General features: G+C 44.6%; 2 protein-coding genes across 10 annotated transcripts in view; one reads left to right on the forward strand and one right to left on the reverse strand.

Moving 5' to 3' along the window:
- Positions 1-7,636, forward strand: part of chd6 (chromodomain helicase DNA binding protein 6) — a 64,370-nt gene extending 56,734 nt beyond the window's left edge. For 7 of the 9 annotated variants that reach the window (XM_054731987.2, XM_054731981.2, XM_015958537.3 and 4 more), the window contains exons 38-45: positions 316-1,662; positions 1,734-1,885; positions 2,147-2,401; positions 3,675-4,274; positions 4,444-4,680; positions 5,926-6,066; positions 6,178-6,282; positions 6,354-7,636. In XM_054731987.2, the coding sequence (XP_054587962.2) occupies positions 316-1,662; positions 1,734-1,885; positions 2,147-2,401; positions 3,675-4,274; positions 4,444-4,680; positions 5,926-6,066; positions 6,178-6,282; positions 6,354-7,511 (3,995 nt within the window). In that variant the 3' untranslated portion in view covers positions 7,512-7,636. The remainder of the gene's footprint in view (positions 1-315; positions 1,663-1,733; positions 1,886-2,146; positions 2,402-3,674; positions 4,275-4,443; positions 4,681-5,925; positions 6,067-6,177; positions 6,283-6,353) is intronic. The other 2 variants (XM_015958541.3, XM_070549503.1) reach the window with 2 other exon arrangements.
- Positions 7,637-13,569: 5,933 nt separating this feature from the next.
- Positions 13,570-19,952, reverse strand: part of rspo4 (R-spondin 4) — a 37,789-nt gene continuing 31,406 nt past the window's right edge. Inside the window, exon 5 of the mRNA XM_015958534.3 lies at positions 13,570-13,786. Within this exon, the coding sequence (XP_015814020.3) occupies positions 13,674-13,786 (113 nt within the window). The 3' untranslated portion in view covers positions 13,570-13,673. The remainder of the gene's footprint in view (positions 13,787-19,952) is intronic.

Consider the following 19,952-nt stretch of genomic DNA (forward strand, 5'->3'; position numbering starts at 1 on the left):
GCTTGTGAGTGCTCGTGGTACCAGGGCAGCTTACAGGTTAATGATTTTTCTTCAGTTTCAGATCTTTTAGGACTTTTGAAATATTTTTAATGAAACTTTATTCAACTCTCTCTATACTCCGTGCTTTCAAAGACCATGAATATTCAAAGAGTCTTTTTCAGACGTTTTTTTTGGTAAAGTCACACATATAAAATACAGCCTAGTGCTCCTTGTGGAGTTATGCTTTTATTTTGGCGAGCTGTACTACAGCAGCCTTGATGTGTTTTCAGCTGTAGAGGAGAAATACATGTTATCACCCCTTGGTTTTGTTTCTAGGAGCAGATCCACCTTTGGGAGTTCTGAATCCAACTTTTGAAGAACTGCGGATGGAAGATGGAGACCCAGAACTTGACCCGGATGAGAGGAAGAACCTCCAGGAGAACTTTGAGTGTGTGAAGAATGGTGAGGGTTCACCAGAAGAGGGTCATCCTAATGCTGGGAAGTTGGAACCAGAGGGGAGTTTGGTGTGTCCAGAGACTTCTGAGGGCCCACCGGAGGAGGCTGATGGGATGATGTTGTTTCGGACCGAAGAGGAACCGGCTGCAGACGATCCTCTGGATCCTGAAGTGTTCATGCAGACTGAAAAGGACACGTCTGTACAAATGAAGACAAGTCCACAAACCCCTGGAGAGACAGCTGCGATGGACGGCCTAGAACCTGCAGGCCAGGTCCACCTGGTCTCTGAAGGCTGCATGGACCACGACTCTCTAAATGACGGTCCAGTAGAACCAGATGGTGAGGAAAAGCCCATAAGAACCCATCTGTCCCTTTATTCTGGATTTATACAGTCTTCCTGCTCCACCAGAGAGGGGGATGCCACCAGGTCCATGGTTCTGATGGACCAGAACCAGAACCCGTTAGTCAGCAGTGACTGTAAGAGCAGAGTTCTGTCCATCTCTCCTGATCTCAGCGGCAGAAACGACCTGCTCGACCCGAACGATACCAAACCAGATTCTGACACAAAGCCGTCGGATCTGACGTTTTTTGTTCAGAGCCACAGCTGTGAAAACAAACCAGAACCGCTGCTGGTACCAGTTAAAGTAGAAGAACCCAAACCAGAACCTTCTGAGGATGTCTGCCCCAACGGCTCTGAATTCAAACATTCTTATTTCCTGGCTTACGCTGGTAAACCTGAAGAGTTACAGACTAAATCTGAGCAGTTTGACTCCACGGAGGTGAAACCCGAAGACCTCAGCCTCCTTGTGAAGTCCGAGGACCTCAGCGCCAAACCCGAAACGCTCCAGTTAGTAGCTTATTCTGATGCCGCCGAGGACAAGCCTGACGTCAAACCCACTGATCTGAGCTTCAATTCCTGTCCGTTTGAGTTTAAGAGCGAGACGAAGCCTGAAGCCTTGAAGTTACCTTCGTTTCCTGATGTCATCAAGCTGGAAGCCAAACCCGAGGTTCTGGGGTTTGGGACCGACCCGGACAGCTCCGAGACCAAACCGGAGGGTCTGGAGCTTTCAGCGCTACCTGAACTCAAGGCTGAGATGAAGCAGGAGCTGCTGGAGGCAGACAGCACGGTCCTGACCCCGAAGCTGGAGCAGGCGGACAGGCTGGTGGACTCGTCGGGGGGGCTTGGGGTGAAAGGTCAAATAAAGGAGGAGAAGCCAAGCACGCCAGGTACGAACGCTCAGAGACTGTGTGCCCTCTCGTCAGATACAGAAAGGTGACGCTTTGTTTTGCCTCTGTAGTTCCCGTGGTGGAAGGGCACGCCGGCGGTCCCAGGTTCGCCGCTCCTGTTCCCATGTGTGAGATTCCCGACAGCCTGCACGAATCCAGAGAGCCGACCATCGCCCAGCTGCTGCAGGAAAAAGCACTTTTCTCCTTCTCAGAGTGGCCCAAGGTACCAGAACTGTTGCTTTCGAAGTTTGTTAAAGGGATAGTTCAGTTTTAGTTAAATATGAATTCACCGGTTGGATCCCTGAAAGGACTCTTACATGGAATTCTTTGGTTTAGCAGCGGCTAAATGTAGCTCCTCCCGCAGGGAGTTCTTCATATTCCTGCAGGAGCCGTTAGCTCATCAGTCCTTTAAGATGTCTGAAATATCCCTTTAAGGCGTCTCTGCCTGCGTAAGACCCATGAACTTTTTGTTCTCCATCTTCAGGACAGGGTCATCATCAACCGCCTAGACAGCATCTGCCACGCCATCCTGAAGGGGAAGTGGCCGTCGTCCAGCGAGCAGTACGACTCGCCCGCCTCCCTAGCCTCTAACTCGTGTTTGTCCAACAGCCTGGTCCAGCACCGGCCGGGTTTCCTCACAACGGCGGCCTCCGGATGTGTCCCGAGTCAGCCGCGGGTGCAGCAGAGCGCTTCGGGACACGTGTTCCCTGTCCCTCCACCTCTCACACGACTCCCTAAGGTGAGAGCCTCGAAATGATTGGAGCGCTCAGCATCAGATCACCTGTCTGCATTTCCTTGTCCTTCATAACTTGTCCACACAAGTGGTGTCCAGTTCCCCCCAGACCTAACCCCTTACATTTACAGGTTTAATGAATGCAATGGGGTTTTGTCCCATGGGTGGAATGCTAAGGGGTTAATGAAAGCAGAATTTTTTTGTTGATAAGTTTAGTTGTTACCATAGAAACGGACTTCAAAAGCATCAGTTCCAGCAGAAAAGTCCACGGTACAAGTCTGAGTAAAGACGAATGATTTGGGCCTGCTTTAGTCTGAATCCAGTTCCTCCTGCTGCTCTGGACACCACTTTCTCCTCTTGTTCACACTGTTGCCTTTATGTAAAGTTGATCGTCTCTGTTGTTCTGCTGATATTATAAATGTGGATGTCAGACCTGGGCGCACAGGGGAAGGCTTTAAAAACACGTGGGCTGTCTTTACAGAACCGTTAAAAACAACCATTTAAAAAATAGAATTCAACTGGACACTTTTACATGTTTGTAGAGATTTTAGGACCAAAATAACTGTTTCTGGTTATTGTGAAAATGTGTTTCTGTGTAAAACTTACAAAATAATTATTATTAATCCCATTTAGATTATTGTCAAACCATTTCTGTCCTCTGGATGATGGATCAGCAGGCTGCCTTATCCAAGTCTACTGCCCCCTAGTGGAGGATTTACTGGTGGCAACCACGGACAGTTGTATTTATTTATTTCTGTTACAAAATGACATAATGAAAAAAAAACAATGGACATAGTTGTCATATTAGCATCAGACAATAGATTGTTTTGAAAACAACATTAATATTTGAACCTAATGAAGAGTTTATTATTTTATCAGTGGAAATTTAGCAATTTTTTGTTTATTACAATGATTTAATAGGGTTTTTATTGTTATTACTTCAAAGTGAAAAACTTTATATTTAAACGTTCTGTCTCTTTATTTTCTAGTAAGTTTAGTTTTTATACAACACCTAATGATTCCCAAGTCTCTGTTTCTCTAAACGAGGCTGTTCAGGATGAGTAGGACCAGAATAATTCACGAGTTTTGCACAGAAACGGCAAAGTCAGGTGGTGTTACTGGTTTAGGAACTGGAGGGTGTTGCTGGGTGGACTGGGATTGGTGCCCAGGTCTGGATCTGCTGCTGCTGCCTCTGTGTTGTGTCTCATATGTGTTTAACCAAAGCCATCATCTCTCTCCCGTCCTTGTCTACCCTCGCCCACCCTGTCCACCCTGACAGTACGTGCCGCGGGGCGGCGCTTGCGGGCGCGGAGCTTGGCGCCTCACCTCCTTGCCTCTCTTACAGGAGAGACTTGTGGCTCCTCCCTTCCTTCCTGAGCTCAAACGAGCAGGGGGTCGCAGGTCATTCGACTATGAAGCAGTTGCCGCGGCGGCCGCCAAGATTTTAGCTGGAAAGTCGTCATCACCGAGCCACACCTCCACAGCCAGCTCCAGCGGTGAGAAGGCGCCAGTGGTGGCTCCGCCCTCTCACCGACATGGAGCCATGTTGTTAAATGGCTGGCAGGAAGCAGCCATAGATCTGACCAAGTCTTCAGGGGAAATCAGCACCACGAGCAGCGCGGGGGCAGGCGAAGCAGCAGGGGGCAGTCACAAGCTGCCGCCGCTGCCCCCCATCACTGCCCCGCTGCCTGGCCCCGTGGGGATTGACATGTCTGGGATCCTGCAGGCGGGGCTTATCCACCCCGTCACGGGGCAGATAGTCAACGGGAGCCTGAGGGGAGATGACTCCCTGAGAAGGAGGAGGGGCAGGAGGAGAAATGTGGAAGCTCTGTACTCTGAGTTCGCCAAGAGCCGAGGACTGCACCTGCCCGAGACTCAGGTGGGTAGAAGGAGGCGGGGCCTGTCAGTGTCAGAGCAGGTAGAATCATTTCACTGTGAAAGGAAAGGAAAACCTCAGTTAGGTAATCCCGAGGGGTCAAAGTTCAACTAAAAGAGCCTGGACTGTTTGTTTCTTAAGCTGCTATGTGTGTGTGTGTCTCCACCTTCAGGGTCGTGTGGAGGCTATCAGCCACTCCTCCGTCTCCTCCTCCACCTCCTCTCCGTCTCCATCTCCATCAGAACGACCCACGGGTCCTCCAACGCCCTCTTCTTCTACTCCCACGCCCACGCAGAGTTCTCCTCAGCCGGAGATCGTGGCCGTGGACCGAGAAGCTGCCAGCAAAGGTCTGATCGAGTGGCTGAGACAGAACCCGGGCTACAGCATGGACCTGCCCGCCTTCGCTCACGTACGTCACGCCGACGCCTGCTTAGCCGTAACCCTCAGCTCACTCCTGGTGGTGGTTTGATTCCTCTTCCTGTTCTGCTATCCTGACCCGACGTCCCGTTAAAACGGTTAAAAGTAGGAATGCATTGATCATGTGTTTTCATGAAATCGGTGTGGGTGGGAAAACTTGGAATAAACCATGTAAACAACAAGCATTGTGCTAGTGGGCTGCATGGTGGAGCAGTTGGAAGCTTTGAAGCAAGAAGGTTGCTGGTTAGAATCCTAGCTGCAGCCCTTGTATGTGGAGTTGGCATGTTCTCCCCATGCAAGTGTTGGTTAGGGTGGTTGTCCCAAGGTGTGACTTCAGGTGCTTTTATAAGACGCACCCTGCCAGCGTAATATTGCCGCAGTGGTATGTCTATAAATGCGCCATGCCGGCATGGCGTTGCGTGAATATTGCGTCATTCGTTCCGCCTCGCTTGGTAGTAATATTGCGGTAATGGTCTGTCGTATGCGCCCTGGTGCAACAGAGGCAGATGTCATGATGACGTGGGCAGTTATTGCTGAGCTCCGGCTGGCAAATTTATTGAAAATGAAAGTAAACACAGGCAATAAGGTTTGCTTTTTGAACAAAATCAGCTGACATGGCAAACTGGAGCGCCGCAGCGCCCCACGAGCCTCTCTGTTAGAGCTGAAGCTCAGATCACCAGAGACTGCACAGGGACTGGTGGGGACAGACACCTTTAGCAGCTGCTTGTTAAAAAAAACGTAACGATCATGGCTTCACTCGCAATAAAAAGCAAGTTATGTCCAAGATAAACGCAAGTCTGCTGCAGCGCAGAGACCGCCCCCATACCCCCTTTATGCTGCCATCACCTAATCTTTTATAAAATTGCCATGATTGTGCCACATTACCGCCATGGTCTGATCTTATAAAGAACTTTTTTCCTCCCCAGGGAGCCGCAGCAAATCCCGTTTTGCAAACGCTATGGTCCTGTAAAAACAGCTAGTGTGTGTGTTCCTGTTGTGGACTGGAAACCTGTCCAGGGTGTCTCACCTCTGGCCTGATAGTGGATGGATGGTTTTTTGTTTCTAACACTAGAGGGACTCTGGGGATGATGGAGTCATTTCCTCCATTAAATCAGAATTTTTGGTCAGACCTCTGTTGTCTGATGCACAGCGAGCTGTGGGTCGTCTCAGGGCTGTAGCGAAGACGAGGTGATGCTGGTTTCATTTGAATAAATGGTCTGTTGTTCTCCTCCTGCAGTCTGGAGCCAGCCTGTTGCATGGCTTTGTGGAGCGTCCCAAACAGAGGCGGCATCGCTGCAAAGACCCCACCAAGCTGGACGTCAACTCTCTGACGGGGGAGGAGCGGGTCCCCGTGGTGCACCGGGGGACAGGACGCAGGGTGGGGAGCACGCACGCACGCACACACACACACACACGCTAAATGATTTCAGCACTAACATGAAGTGTTCCTGTTTCCTGTTGAGTTAATTCCGTTCGTGTTCCTCGGCAGCTCGGCGGCGCCATGGCTCCCGCTATAAAGGAACTCTCCAGATGGCTGGACGCTAACTCGGAGTACTTTGTGGCTCCAGACTGGGCTGAAGTGGTCAAACACTCTGTGAGTAGAAATCCACACATCAGAAAAGTCTGAAACTTTATGGATTTGACCTTTGACCTGTTCTCCTGCAGGGTTTCCTCCCTGAGGGAAAGTTTTCCCGGATCCTGACAGAGCCGGTCAACAGAGACCCGGGTTCTCGGCGGCGCGGGCGGCGGCCTCGCAGTGAGATGCCAAAGCCCCTCCTCTCTGTTTCTGACTCCGCCTCCTCTAGCCTGGGCCCCCCCCTGTACATGAACGGCGGTATTATCGGCAGCATGGACTCCATAGTAGCCTTGCAGAACCTTCGTGGTGGCATTCCTGGGATTCCCATCTCTGGGATCATGGCGGCTGGATTCCCACACGGTTTTCCTGCTGCTGTTCCAGCGGGAAGCGCCGGATCATCAGCTGAAGACGCTAAGAACGGTTTGAGCATGTTACCCATGATGCTGCACGGCATCCCGCACCCACACGGCGCCGCCATCCCTCAACACGCCCTGTTCAGCGTCGGCACAATGATGGCGCACGTCCCCACTCCTCCTCACCCAAACTCCTCCTCCGCCTCGCCTTCGTCCTCAGCCTCTCCTCCAGCTTCAGCTGCAAATGTTACCACGACAACGGCGCCATCTGAGGCCGCCAGCCCTTCCTCCACCACCGCGGACAGAGAGAACACCTCCTCCTTCACGACAGGAGGGGAGAAAGAGAAGGAGGGCACCAAGCGACCAGCAGAGGCGGCCATCATCACCTCCACCAGCCGCGCCCACCTGAGCCCAGCTCACCTGGGAGCCGCCAGCGGCCATCACACTTTCAACCCGTTCCTGATCCCAGGAATGTCGCACGGCCTGCTGTACCCGCACATGTTCCTGCCTCACGGCAGCATCATGACACTGCCCGCTTTGCCTCCAGGCGCCGCCGATGGCTCACCTGGAAGTCCGAAGAGAAGGAGAAAGAGAGCGCGGGAGGAAGAGGAGCGGGAGAAGACAGCAGCAGGAGACGCAAAGGAAAGTACAGCTCCTGCCTCCTCTTCCTCCTCCTCTTCAGTCCCGTCTACCTCAGCTTCAGATTCCGGCCCGCCTCCGACTGAGGAGACTGAATCCGGGCCGGGAAATTTAGAGGATGGGCATTCAGAGCCCCAGGAACCAGACTCCAACACCCAGAGCAACGGAGCCACAGCTGAGAAGGATGGGGCGGTGGAGACTGGAGGAGAGGTGGAGCAGGAGGAGCAGAGACCGGAGGTTCAGGAGGAGGCGTAGAGGAGAGGAACCTTCAGAGAAGCTCCTCCTGCTCCCTTGTCTCAGCCGTGTAAAGTTTGTGCCGTCTGTCTGACCCTGTAAAGACTTTTAATATGGCGATTAAATTCAACATGTTTATAACCCAACATCTTCTCCACTCCGCTGCAAACAACAACAAACAACTAGTGGTAAACAAAGTCTGTAATCTTCCTGTCATTCTACATCGGACTGGATCAGGAGCGGCTCGTCTCGACCGGAAAGCGCAGGAGGGAACCGGGAACCCCAGCCTGGAGCATCACAGACAAAAACCCAGATTCCTGCTCCATTTTTAGAGGTGACTTCCTGATTTTCTCCCCACGGTTTGGGAACGGAGGAAGGGGTTTATGTTCTTACACACTCCACGATTTTCCTTTACAGATTCTACCAGTGCAATATTAAAAAGATTACTCCAAACTAACTTCATTTGGAAGAACAACCAGTGCTCCAAGAGGGCTTAGGGTTAACGTGACACTAAAGCCCAGAGCTGGTGCTGCCGAGAATCCCTCCATCCTATCATGTAGCTCATTAAAACGTGCAGCTGAATCAGATTTTAACTAATTACCCTTTGAGTTTTTATATCTCCTGATTCATGACGTTATCTAGAGGTTAGAAGCTGGTGACATCAGAACTGATGGCTGACGCCCTCGTTACTGTTAGCCAGATTCATCACAGCTAATGACGTTTGTTTCTGCAGTAGCTTCCTTTGAAAAGCTAAATAATGTGTTTAATATGCCCAAATAAAGGGTAAAATTAGGGTTTTGTAGTTAAAATCAGTCACACTGTCACTTTTAAGAGGTCTCCTTCTAGTGGTTCAGTCCAATCAGAGGACGTTTAGTCCGGCCACCAGGGGGCAGCAGGAGATCGGAGTCCTGTCCTGCAGAAGAGGATTGTAGGAGCTCAAGGTGCATTCCTGTGGAAGCTCATGTCTGCCGCCTAAAGGGAAACTCGTCACACATTTAGTCTGATTTATTACTTTAAAGTCTCCTTGCTCGTTATGATGTTAAACAAAGACCTGACATTTAAATTAAACTAGCAGCTCTGGGCTGCCCGAGGATGTGCCTGACTTTAAATGGGCTTTACTAAGGAGGAATATTGGGCCAATAAAATCTACCCTTACTGTAAAAGACACAATTATGATATTACATCTCATTATTGTTGGGATGCCGTGTGACAGGAAAAGCTTCCAGACATTCCAAACAATCACGGATAAATCAGAGAAACATCCGCGGGAAAAGTGCAAAACGACCGTAGTTTGGGGTCAAGTCTTGAGCTGTAGCCAGAGTTGTGTTCAGATGAGATTGTTTGTTTTCACAAACCAACGAAGAGAGACGTGAGCTTGTTTTCCTCTCCCAGCGGTTCACTCTACATATGTAAATCTGTGGCTGTACATTGCTGTTTTTTTAAAGGCTCTGTGTATTTCTGTTTCCATCGGGGTGGGGCGGGCGGGTGTACAGTAACAGGAGGTAACAGTGGCTGATTTAACTCAATCCAACAGGGTGTGTATTCTGAAGAAATGTTTCAGTTCTTTTGGTTTTCAGACATGGAAACATTATTTTTGCACAGTGTCTTGTTGTGAGTCTGTGTGATTTCCATTACAGTGTATGTGTGTGTGTGTATGTGAGAGAGAGAGAGTGTGTGACGTTGGGAGGATGTTTGTTTGTGTGCATGCATGGGCACACGCTCCATGTCTTGTCCCGACAGGCCACGTTTCTTTACAGTGAGAAGAAAAAACAGTCCATAGTTGTTGCCTTGTCACAGCTCTGTGGCTCCATAGAACTTCTTTACTTTTTTGCCAAATTTCCACCAAATAAGACATGTGTTTCCTTTTATTTCATCTGTTATTCAAAGTGAAATGCCTTATTTTTAGCGATTATATTTGGTCAAGCTGGTCTGTTACAGGTCCTGTTTTTGTGCGCGCGTGTGTGTGTGTGTGTGTGTGTGTGTGTGTGTGTGTGTGGTGACAGAAGGTACCGCTGTCCAGATCACTACATTTACCCCTAAAAGTCAATCAGTCATCCCTTAAAGCACAAACGTTTGCTTCTCTGTGCCTCTAAACTTACTTTAAATCCTCTTTTCTTAGCTTCACTTGAACACTACATTCCGTTTCCATGGCGATGCTTCATCTTTTAGTGACGCTTCTGTGGTTTAAAGATAATCCTGAGGTTTTTTTTTAAACAGTCTGCATCTCATTCTAGGAACTCTACCAACATATTAGCTTATATTGTTTTTTATGGACAGTTATTCAAATTTCAAGCTCAAATGTTTGCAGCATTTTGAAGACAAAATGGTAAGAAAATCGGCGCTTTCTCAGTTTGAGTCACCTTGGACCGGTACGTACGACACTTTGGTGAGATGTTAGCTGGTCAGCCTGATGTAGCTACAAATAAAAAGGGCTACATTTCTCGTTACATTTCAGTCAAAAAGTGTAGTCTTATTTTGTTCCTGATCTGGTCTCCAACTCTTCCCAAATTTTTCTCACATTTCTCACACAAAGGCTCACAGAGAGTTCACAGACGGGTCCATTCGAGTCTGAATGTTAAGAAGAAATTCTGTCTCGCTGTAATTTAAAAAAGATCGCTTGGGTTCCAGTGCTCTAGCAGAGACGTCCTGGGACGGGTGGGAGTGAGATAATGAGGCCTCGAGAACATTTCGAGACGTTTGTAAGCTCATTTGAGATTGTTGTTTATAATTAGTCACCAACAGTCTCAGTAGAGGTTCTGTTGGTGTTAGTATGGTTCTGTGGAGCGGTTCTGATCCGTTCTACAGATGCAGCCAATTAGAATCAACCAAAATTCAGCACCAGATCAGTTCTGATTTATTTAGTTTTTGGGGTTCGTGCACCTGATGTTAACAAGACGCAAAGAAATCTGACTATTTTCCGAGCTCGTGAACTCACCATTGCTATGCGCTAATTCATGTTAGCTATGAAAGGTTTGTACTTATCTAATTAACCCTTTGATGCATGAATTATGAAATCTTCAACCATGATTTTTTAAACACATTTTTTCATTCATCTTTAGGTGTGAATGAAACAAATTTCATATTTACATATTTTTTGTAACATTTAATTTACACATAGTTTATTACATGTCCACCTCAGTGGACAGCGTGCATTCTGAACATGAAATATGTCGGCTTGACTTACTGAAGTCCAAATGGAGGGGCTCAAATGCAATAAAGTCTTCAACAGCTGTGCTTAGCAGCAAACATAAATAAATAACAATTTTGAGTACCTGTCCACTGTCGTGACCATTATGCATCAAAGGGTTAAGCAGAAATTGTTAAATTAGTATAAGATAAATCGGCATCAACCCTCGAAACCAGAATTGGTGCTTCTCTAGTCTGTGCTTTAGCTTCAGCTGGAAATGTGATCGACCAATCAGAGCAGAGCAAGAAATTTAAACCAACTTAGTTTCCAAACAGCTGAAGCTAATATTAACAGGTTTTCAGCAGGTGAGATCAGAACCACCTGAGCCAGAACAAACTGGCTTTTTAACAGAATAAAACACTGGGTTTTAAAAAGAACAGAACACGAGGTTCCTGTTATTTAACAGCAGAACACAAATAAAACAAAGTTAATAACCTTTGGTTAGATCTCACTTTTCAAAATAAAAGCATATAAGATGTTCCAGGTGTGGATGCAGGCTGAGAAATCTTGGGAGTTCTCTTCACAGGTTGTCGGTTGAATTCCTAGCTTGAGGCCTTCTGTAACACACAGTTCTGTTTGAATCTGGGATTATTAAGATTCTGGAAATTTGCTTTCACCCACAACTAAAACAATGGACACTTTTAAAATGGAGGATGTGGATACGCATCACTTCCTGTCACCTGTTCTCGTGCGAAACTTGAAACAACTCAATAGTTGAGCCACACCTGCAGGTTGGTCACCTCGCTTTAACAGTGTTTATTATTATTATTATTATTATTATTATTATTTTAGGGTAAATGTTCTCCAGAACCTGGACTCTGACCAGAACCGATGTATTTATTGTACAGTTCTTGTCTTTGCATTGTTGTCTCACGACTGAATAATGGCTGTTTTTGTTACAATGGAACGTCTTCTGAAATATAAAAGCATTTTGGTTCACATGGAAATTAAACCAGCTGCATTTATTTGTTGCCTTCATCACCTCGGTATCCGAGTCTGTTTTTAAACTGTTGAGTGAAATAATTTTTGTTTGGGCAGCTCCATCAATGAATTATTTAAGATTATTAATCAGTTTTTACTCAGGAAGAGTAAAGTAACTTTTACTTTACTTAATTTACTTAATAAGATCAAAATATGTTGTGTTCTTTGATCTTTTGCCCTGATTTGTTTAAGAAAATCCACAATATAAGCTGCTTCAACCTTTGATGAGTTGGAGAAACCTGGTTTGTTTTTTGCACCTTTGAAATAAAAAATAAAATCTATTCTGGGGTCGCAGAATCATAAAACTATTAGAAAACAATAAAAATAAAACTCAAAAGAAAATGAACCGTCCAATGCTAACTGTAGTTGAGTTCCAGTAGCGTGTCCAGGTCTTTTAAAATGGGGTGGCACCTGTTTTTTTTATTTTATTTATTTACTATTATTTTTTTTGCATTAGTGAATTTTTGAGTTCAATCAATCAATCAGGTTTTATTTATAAAGCACTTTTCAAGCAAAGTGCTTTATAAAATGACCCCAAATTCCCATAGCAGCTTAAAAACATTAACAGACATATGCAAACACACACACACATCAGTAAAATTTATATTTGGCTGAGTCCAGATGAGCCAAGTAAGGTAAGGAAACACCATCAGAGGAGCCGTCTGCCCCGGCAGCATCAGGTCTTCCACACTAAGTCAGGGCGCTCAGAGGAGGGGGAGCATAGACCCCCACCTTCACTTAAACACTACCGGTAGAGCGCCCAGGAAGCTACAGTCGACCACCGCTTCCAGGGCAGAGGGCCCCTACAGAGAAAACACTGGATTAAAATGAGTAAAAACTATGAAAATATAAGGGCTAATATAAATGACAAAAGTAAGAAGATAAGCAATACCGGTAAATAAAATCATATAGACAGTAAAATAATATTAGATAATGAAACAATGCTAAAATATAATTATACAAAACATGCAAAGCAAGCAATAAAATATAGTCATGTAAAACGAGAAACAAAACTAGTAAATAAGTACCGTAGATAAAAGCTAACCTAAATAGATAGGTCTTGAGCCTGGACTTAAAAACATGAACAGTTCAATCCATGAGTTCCATGTTGTGTAAATTTTTCCTCTCTTTCTTTTTCTTTTCCTTTGAACTGTTTTGTGGTGTTTAGTCACTTCTTGGTGCATTACTGACACCAACTGGACTTGGACCAGAACTCAAGTACTAATTATGTCAATAGGAAAAAAACATAATAATTGTAAAGATAGAGAAATGCTGTGTTTACCAGGGCTAGAAAACAAAAGTTAAAGGTGCCACCTACTGTTTTGGGCTTTACAAGCAATATAAACTCAGTGGGGTGGCCAATCAGATTCCAAGGGTGGCATGTGCTACCCAAGGCCACTCCCTGACCATGCCCCTGATCAGTTCTGCCCCTCCCACATTGATATCCAAATATTTAATCAGACCTGTAAAACAAAGAATCAAACATAATCACCTTGTTTGACAAAAGCTTTATTTGAACCATCTGTAAAAGTGTCAACATGCATAAGGAAATGGCGTTTTTCCTTCTGCTGCAACACAAAAACATCACAAACCAGGTTTTAACAAACAGAAATTACAACCATCAGCTGATTTGAGTTTTGTTTTAATATAAACATTTTCTGAGAGGAACAAAAATCTGGTTTTGTCTCAAAATCGGATAAATATTAAACTGAAAAACTTAAAATTTTCAGTCATTTTTTGTGCAACATCAGAATTAAGATCAGATGAAAACAATTTAGAATTGCTTCTTTATTATATATATATATTTTGTACTCTGGAGAAAAGAAACCAGAGAGTCAGAAACTGAATGAGCAGAAAAACCTCAACCATAAACAGTTGGTGTGACTACAGAGCAGAACTAGTTCCTGTTTAGACTGAATGAGTGAAAAGTGAATTGTTGATTTAAATATTGCTAAACGTTTCTGTTCTGCTGCAGCTTCTGATGAAGAACCTTCTCTATGGTACCAGAACCACCCTCAGGGTTCTCTGTGTGAGTCTGTGGTTGAGTTGGAGGAGCTGCTGATGGCGAGCTGCCGTAGTCGTTTCTTCTCTTTCTTCCTTCCAAGTCCTTTTTTATTCCGTCTCTTTTCTGATGAACAAAAACAGAGAAAGGAAATTTAAAATCCAGAAGAGTTCCAAACGTAGGATTTTCACTCAAAATTTTTAAGATCAAACAGTTTTTTATTTTATTTTACTTTTGCTATTAGTTGAAATAAAGTTGTGCTGCTTTAGCCCAACATTTAAAGTGGAACCAGAGAATCGCCTCAGCTGCGATGACAAAGTGACCCAAACATGAAAAACATAAACCCTCAAACCCAGAGCCTGTAGACCCTTCAATTCCTCAGTGCTAAACAAACATGCACACGTTCTCAGTGGCCTAGTGGTAGAGCGTCCTCCCTGGGACAGAGACCGGGGTTCAAATCCCGGCCGGGTCATACCAAAGACTTTACTCAGCTTTAAGGGGTTGGAATAGGGGGTTAAACCACCAGAGTTTCTGAGCGCTGCTGCAGCTCACCGTTCCCCACGGGGATGGGTCACATGCAGAGATTAATTTCATCAGTGTGTGATGATGATGATGATATATATATATATATATATATATATATATATATATATATATATATATATATAATTCTTCTCCTTAATCAACCAATCCCATAGCAGTTGCTTCAATGCATTTAGGGGTGTGGTCCTTGCCAAGACAATCTCCTGAACTCCAAACTGAATGTCAGAATAGGAAAGAAAGGTGATTTAAGCTATTTTCAGTGTGACATGGTTGTTGGTGCCAGACGGGCCAGTCTGAGTATTTCACAATCTGCTCAGTTACTGGGATCTTCCCCAACAAACATTTTTAGGGTTTACAAAGAGTGGTGTGAAAAGGGAAAAACATCCTGTGGGCGAAAAGGCTTTGTTAATGCTAGAGGTCAGAGAAGAATGGACCGACCGATTCAAGCTGATAGAAGAGCAACTTTGGAATAATCACTCGTTACAACCGAGGAATGCAGCAAAGCATTTGTGAAGCCACAACACGCACAACCTTGAGGCAGATGGGCTACAACAGCAGAAGACCACACCGGGTACCACTCATCTCCACTACAAATAGGAAAAAGAGGCTACAATTTGCACAAGTTCACCAAAATTGGACTGTTGAAGACTGGAAAAATGTTGCCTGGTCTGATGAGTCTCGATTTCTGTTGAGACATTCAAATGGTAGTCAGAATTTGGCGTAAACAGAATGAGAACATGGATCCATCACGCCTTGTTGCCACCGTGCAGGCTGGTGGTGGTGGTGTAATGGTGTGGGGGATGTTTTATTGGCACACTTTAGGCGAGATGACTCAATAAAGCCCCCCGTAGTGCCAACTGGGCGTGGTTTAAATGCCACGGGCTACCTGAGCATTGTTTCTGACCATGTCCATCTCTTCATGACCACCATGTACCAGTCCTCTGATGGCTACTTCCAGCAGGATAATGCACCACGACATAAAGCTCCAATCATTTCTAATTGGTTTCTTGAATGTGACAATGAGTTCACTGTAATACAACGGCCCCCACAGTCACCAAATCTCAACCCAATAGAACATCTTTGGGATGTGGTGGAACGGTAGCTTCGTGCCCTGGATGTGCATCCCACAAATCTCCATCAGCTGCAAGATGCTATCCTCTCAATATGGACCAACATTTCTAAAGAATGCTTTCAGCACCTTGTTAAATCAATGCCATGTAGAATTAAGGCAGTTCTGATAGTGAAAGGGGGTCACATACCGTATTACTATGGTGTTCCTAATAATCCTTTAGGTGAGTGTATAATAAAAAGACACCCAGTACAACACCCGCATCACCGCAGCACCAATCCACCTATCAATTTCATGCTCCATCTTTCCCTCACTCGTGAACAACTATATTTATGAAAATTAAGTGTGGTTGTAGAGCTACAAGTCTCAAATGTCACACAGGCACTGTTATTTACATTATAATTATAAGTCATGTAAAATATTTAAATTCCATCTAGGGGTTGGCTATATCGTTCAGAATATTACTCGTAATAGTTTCTCGCCCAGAAAAAAACTATCATGTCAAACTAATTTAATGACGTAAATGAATCCAGTACACAGGTTTAGGCTCATGTGGGTTATGCAGAAAAGCAAACATGGCTGGAATCTCACAGTAGTCACTCCTGACTGTAGGGAAAGATACATTTCTGAGGTATTTTGGCTTCTTCAGGCCCCCGTACCAGTTGCCTGGTAACAAAGGGGGGGGGGGGGGGGGGGGGGCTGGGGCTAACTCTAACCTTAACCCTCTCACCACAAACAACAATGACATGGGTGTTCATGCCAGAAAAATGTATTGAAGCACAAACATTCCCCCCAAAATTAAAAACTGCTAAACTGATTTATCAAGTTTAGGAACATACATTTTTAAGACCCTAGAAGAATTTTCCGTCCGTTTGCTCGTCACATGATCAGCTGGCGAGTGACCACTTAAAGATGGAGCAAGCCAGCTGTAGCGACGCCTGCTAACTCTGGTCGTATATTTCTATCGCTATAAATGTTATTGAGTCATCTCGCCTCTGTCCGGTGCGCCCCAGGCCAACTGTGGCTACATCATAGCTCACCCTCACCAGTGTGTGAATGTGTGTGTGAATGGATGAATGATACACTGTAGTGTAAAGCTCTTTGGAGTCCTTACTCTGAGAGGCGCTATACAAGTGCGGATCATTTATCTTGTTTGAAATAACTTTGAGATTAAAACATGTTCAGATGTTGCCCAGCCCTGCATCCATCCACCCGTCAGCCGTCCGTCCGTCCAGCAGCTGTTGTCTGTTGACATGATCTGTTAGGAAGCTGCAGAACCTTTTAGTCTGATAAATTTGATGAATCACCAGAACAAATCAAACCAGTTGAATAGCTGGTTTGGTGTGGTAGCAGGATGACAGAATGTGTAGTTTTGGTTACATCAGCGATTATGATGTTCTGACTCCAGATTACCATCAGTGGTTAGTCGGCCCAAACGAGCCAACCTCTTAAACCTTCATGACATGGGAGTGAGTCACGGCTGCGTTCCAACACACTCAGGCTTAGTAAACTAAGATGAAAAGTCTGAGGATTTTCCAAAGATGTAGGAGCTTCTCAGGCCTTCCAACTCCCTGCAGATCACAGGTCTTACTCAGAACCACATGTTGTGGTGGAAGAGCAGAAAGGCACTGCACATCATCAGGACTGATGGTGAGTCAGAACAAAGCAGCGTGGAGCTGTAGGAGGCCAGCTACCAGATCCCAGTATCCTCATCTGACCCAGTGCCTGAACCTGACCCGACTGACAGGAACACACATAAAACCCAACCAATCACTTTATTAGATTAGACAGATCGTTTTCAGTAATAATCTTCAGAATTTAAATGAAATAAAAGCTGATTTAGACGTTTAGTTACGGAATTTGTTTGAAGTCTGGGTAAAAAAAACAACATACTGCATTATAAGTTGTTTTCTGTCTGTAGTTCAGGGCTCGTCTAAGGCCTGTCTTGTTAGTTTAACACTCATCCCTAAGTAAACAAACAGGAAATTAAAGAAAATCTGAAAACATAACAATAGCCTCCATGGTTTTGTCATAGTGAGGTGTTTTCTTACGAGCAGAGTAGGGCTGCACGATATTAGGAAAACCTGTGATATTCGACAACAATGATTAATATTGCGATGACAATATTACTTGCGATAAATAAAAACTTAACTCAGGAACAAAAATAATCAAAAACAAAGAAATGAAAAATTCATAAAAATGAGAAAAGCAAAAATGTGAGGAAAGGGAAAAAGAAAATGAGCAAGAAAAGACAACCAGTGGATCCCGGGAAAAGCAGAATCAGCAGAAAGAGCTGAACAAAGCTAACTCAGGTGTTTGCTAACCATCAAAATTAAGTGCTGTCCGCCTCAGGGGCAGGCATCTAACCTGAGAACCCACCCAGTTGGCCAAATGGATGAAGAGCTTTATTTAGTTGTTAAAAAAAATCATGCTTCCATTTGATTGACAGAATGCATTATGTGTAGCAAACATTTGAGCTGACCGTTCATTGCGATATTTATCTGTTCTTTGCAATATGCATATTGTGCATGCTGATATCGCGATAACGATACGTTTACAATATATTGTGCAGCCCTAGAGCAGAGGATAAAAAAAACACGATTTTTAAATGTTTTTGTATGGAGATGAAACAAACAAGAATCATGAAATGAAACCAGTCAATGTAATTTTTATAGTAAATTTCCCCACATTTTGTCACAACCTGCCAGGAGCCCAGCTCTTTGTTTCCTGTTTTACTTTGACATCCTTCTCTCTCCTCTGTGTCACTTCCTGTCCTCCGTTAACCAGATTCATCCCAGCTGTGTTCACTTGTATTTAACCTCTCTCTGTTCTCCTTTTCAGTTGCCAGTTCGTTGTTGTCTTCTAGCTCTTCGTTCCAGCTGTGATTAGTGTTTGCTCTCAGTATTTTTGACTTAGTTTTGGTGCACCCGTTTCTGCACTTTTTGCCAGCTAACTTGGATTTGCTTGTTGGAATATTTACCTGCTTTTTGACCTCTGCCTTAATAAAGGACATCTGCCTTTTACCTCCTAGTTCTCAAGCCTTGCTTTTGGGTCCAGTTCCCTGTACCTGACACACTTCAGTTACAGAAACATCAACCAGGTGTGTCCTGTGGTCGGCATTATTAGATATTAGTTCAAAATGTTTTAAAAGAGAATTCAAGCTGAATCAATAACATGAAACGGAAAACCTGATGAACACGTCCAGAATCTCCGCTTCTGTTGCCAAGAGGGAAAATGAGTCTCATTACTTTAAATGAAAGTTCATCTGTGAAGTTTAGGTGATGTTAAAGAGCTAGCCTGTGGTAATCAGTACCTGTTGTTCAGGATTTAGCCAGGCCCAAGGCTCCATCTGCTGTCTGAACACTCACATGTGAACCTTCAGCTCTGTGTCTGCGTTCAGTTAACTTCAACCCAGATCCATGTGCTGAAGGAAAGGGACGCAAAGTTCTGCCGCTCCGACTGAGAAGAAGCTGCATCCGAGAGTCTGACCAAACTCGCTTTTAATCATCAGGGATTTGTCTGGATGTAAGTTTACTCTCATCTAGTCTGAAATACCAAAGGCAAGATGGTAGGTTTTCCTCCTGTGCCTGAGATGTGTACTCTACTTTAGAGATACTCTACTTTACTCGTCAGTTCATAAATCAGTGTGAAATGCTGCAACAGTTAAAATGGTGGAAACACAGATGAGTGGAAAACGGCTTTGTTAAGAAAAAAGGAAACAGTCACTGAAGTAATAATTAAACTTGGACTGAAGGCCAACAGGTTAGACCAGGGGTCACCAACTCCGGTCCTCAGGGGCGACCATCCTGCACCTGTTAGCTGTTTCTTTGCTCCTACACACCTGATTGAAATGAATGAGAAATTAACAGACCTGTGCAGGGCTGCCACGATTTGTCGACTTGCCATGACGACATCAACAAACAAAATGGTCATCTATTCATTTAATAGTTGACGTGTTGTTTATGTTATGTAACGTCCAGAAATGGTCAGTTTTCACCTACAGATTGACCTACATGCCACCGGTCATCTACAGACATAAATTCCATTCTCTAAGGTGGATTCTACATTCTACCTTCCAACAAGCCCAGAAGGTTCTGCAGCTCTGAACACATGATAACGTATTGTCAACATCATGTTTCCTTCTCAAGGTTCTTTTCTGCCAAGCCTGTCTGCTAGGCTGTCCTGCACAGAATAAAGGACTAAACCGTTACAATAGTAAGTAATCATATGGTCGAATGAACAATAATAGTTGATGAATAATAATAATGTTTTGATTAACCTGTGCATAAATTAATAAGGTTGATTATTCTGTGCTTGAATTACTTAAGTTGAAATGAATATTTTTATGGTACGATCAGTAATTTTAGATTTAACAAGTGAATCATTATCTACACTCGTACACAATGTTCATAAGATATAAGTTAAAGTAACGTCACTCACCGCACATAGATATTTTCTTAGTCAAATCAGAGTATCCTGTATCTAAAAGAAGGCATGATGTTCTGAGGTTTGTTTGTTAACACCCCTTAACATGGCATGTCCCGATTGGCCAAGTAAATCATAATATGAGAATATTAAAACAGAATCGCTTGCGGAGTGGTTCAGCATTCCAGCATTCTGTGAGATTCAGCATCCTGTTAGTTGAGCTAACTCTGACTGGCCATCGGAGGAAAACTCTCT

This window comes from Nothobranchius furzeri, chromosome 3, assembly GCF_043380555.1.
Source record: "Nothobranchius furzeri strain GRZ-AD chromosome 3, NfurGRZ-RIMD1, whole genome shotgun sequence".
NCBI lineage: Eukaryota > Metazoa > Chordata > Actinopteri > Cyprinodontiformes > Nothobranchiidae > Nothobranchius > Nothobranchius furzeri.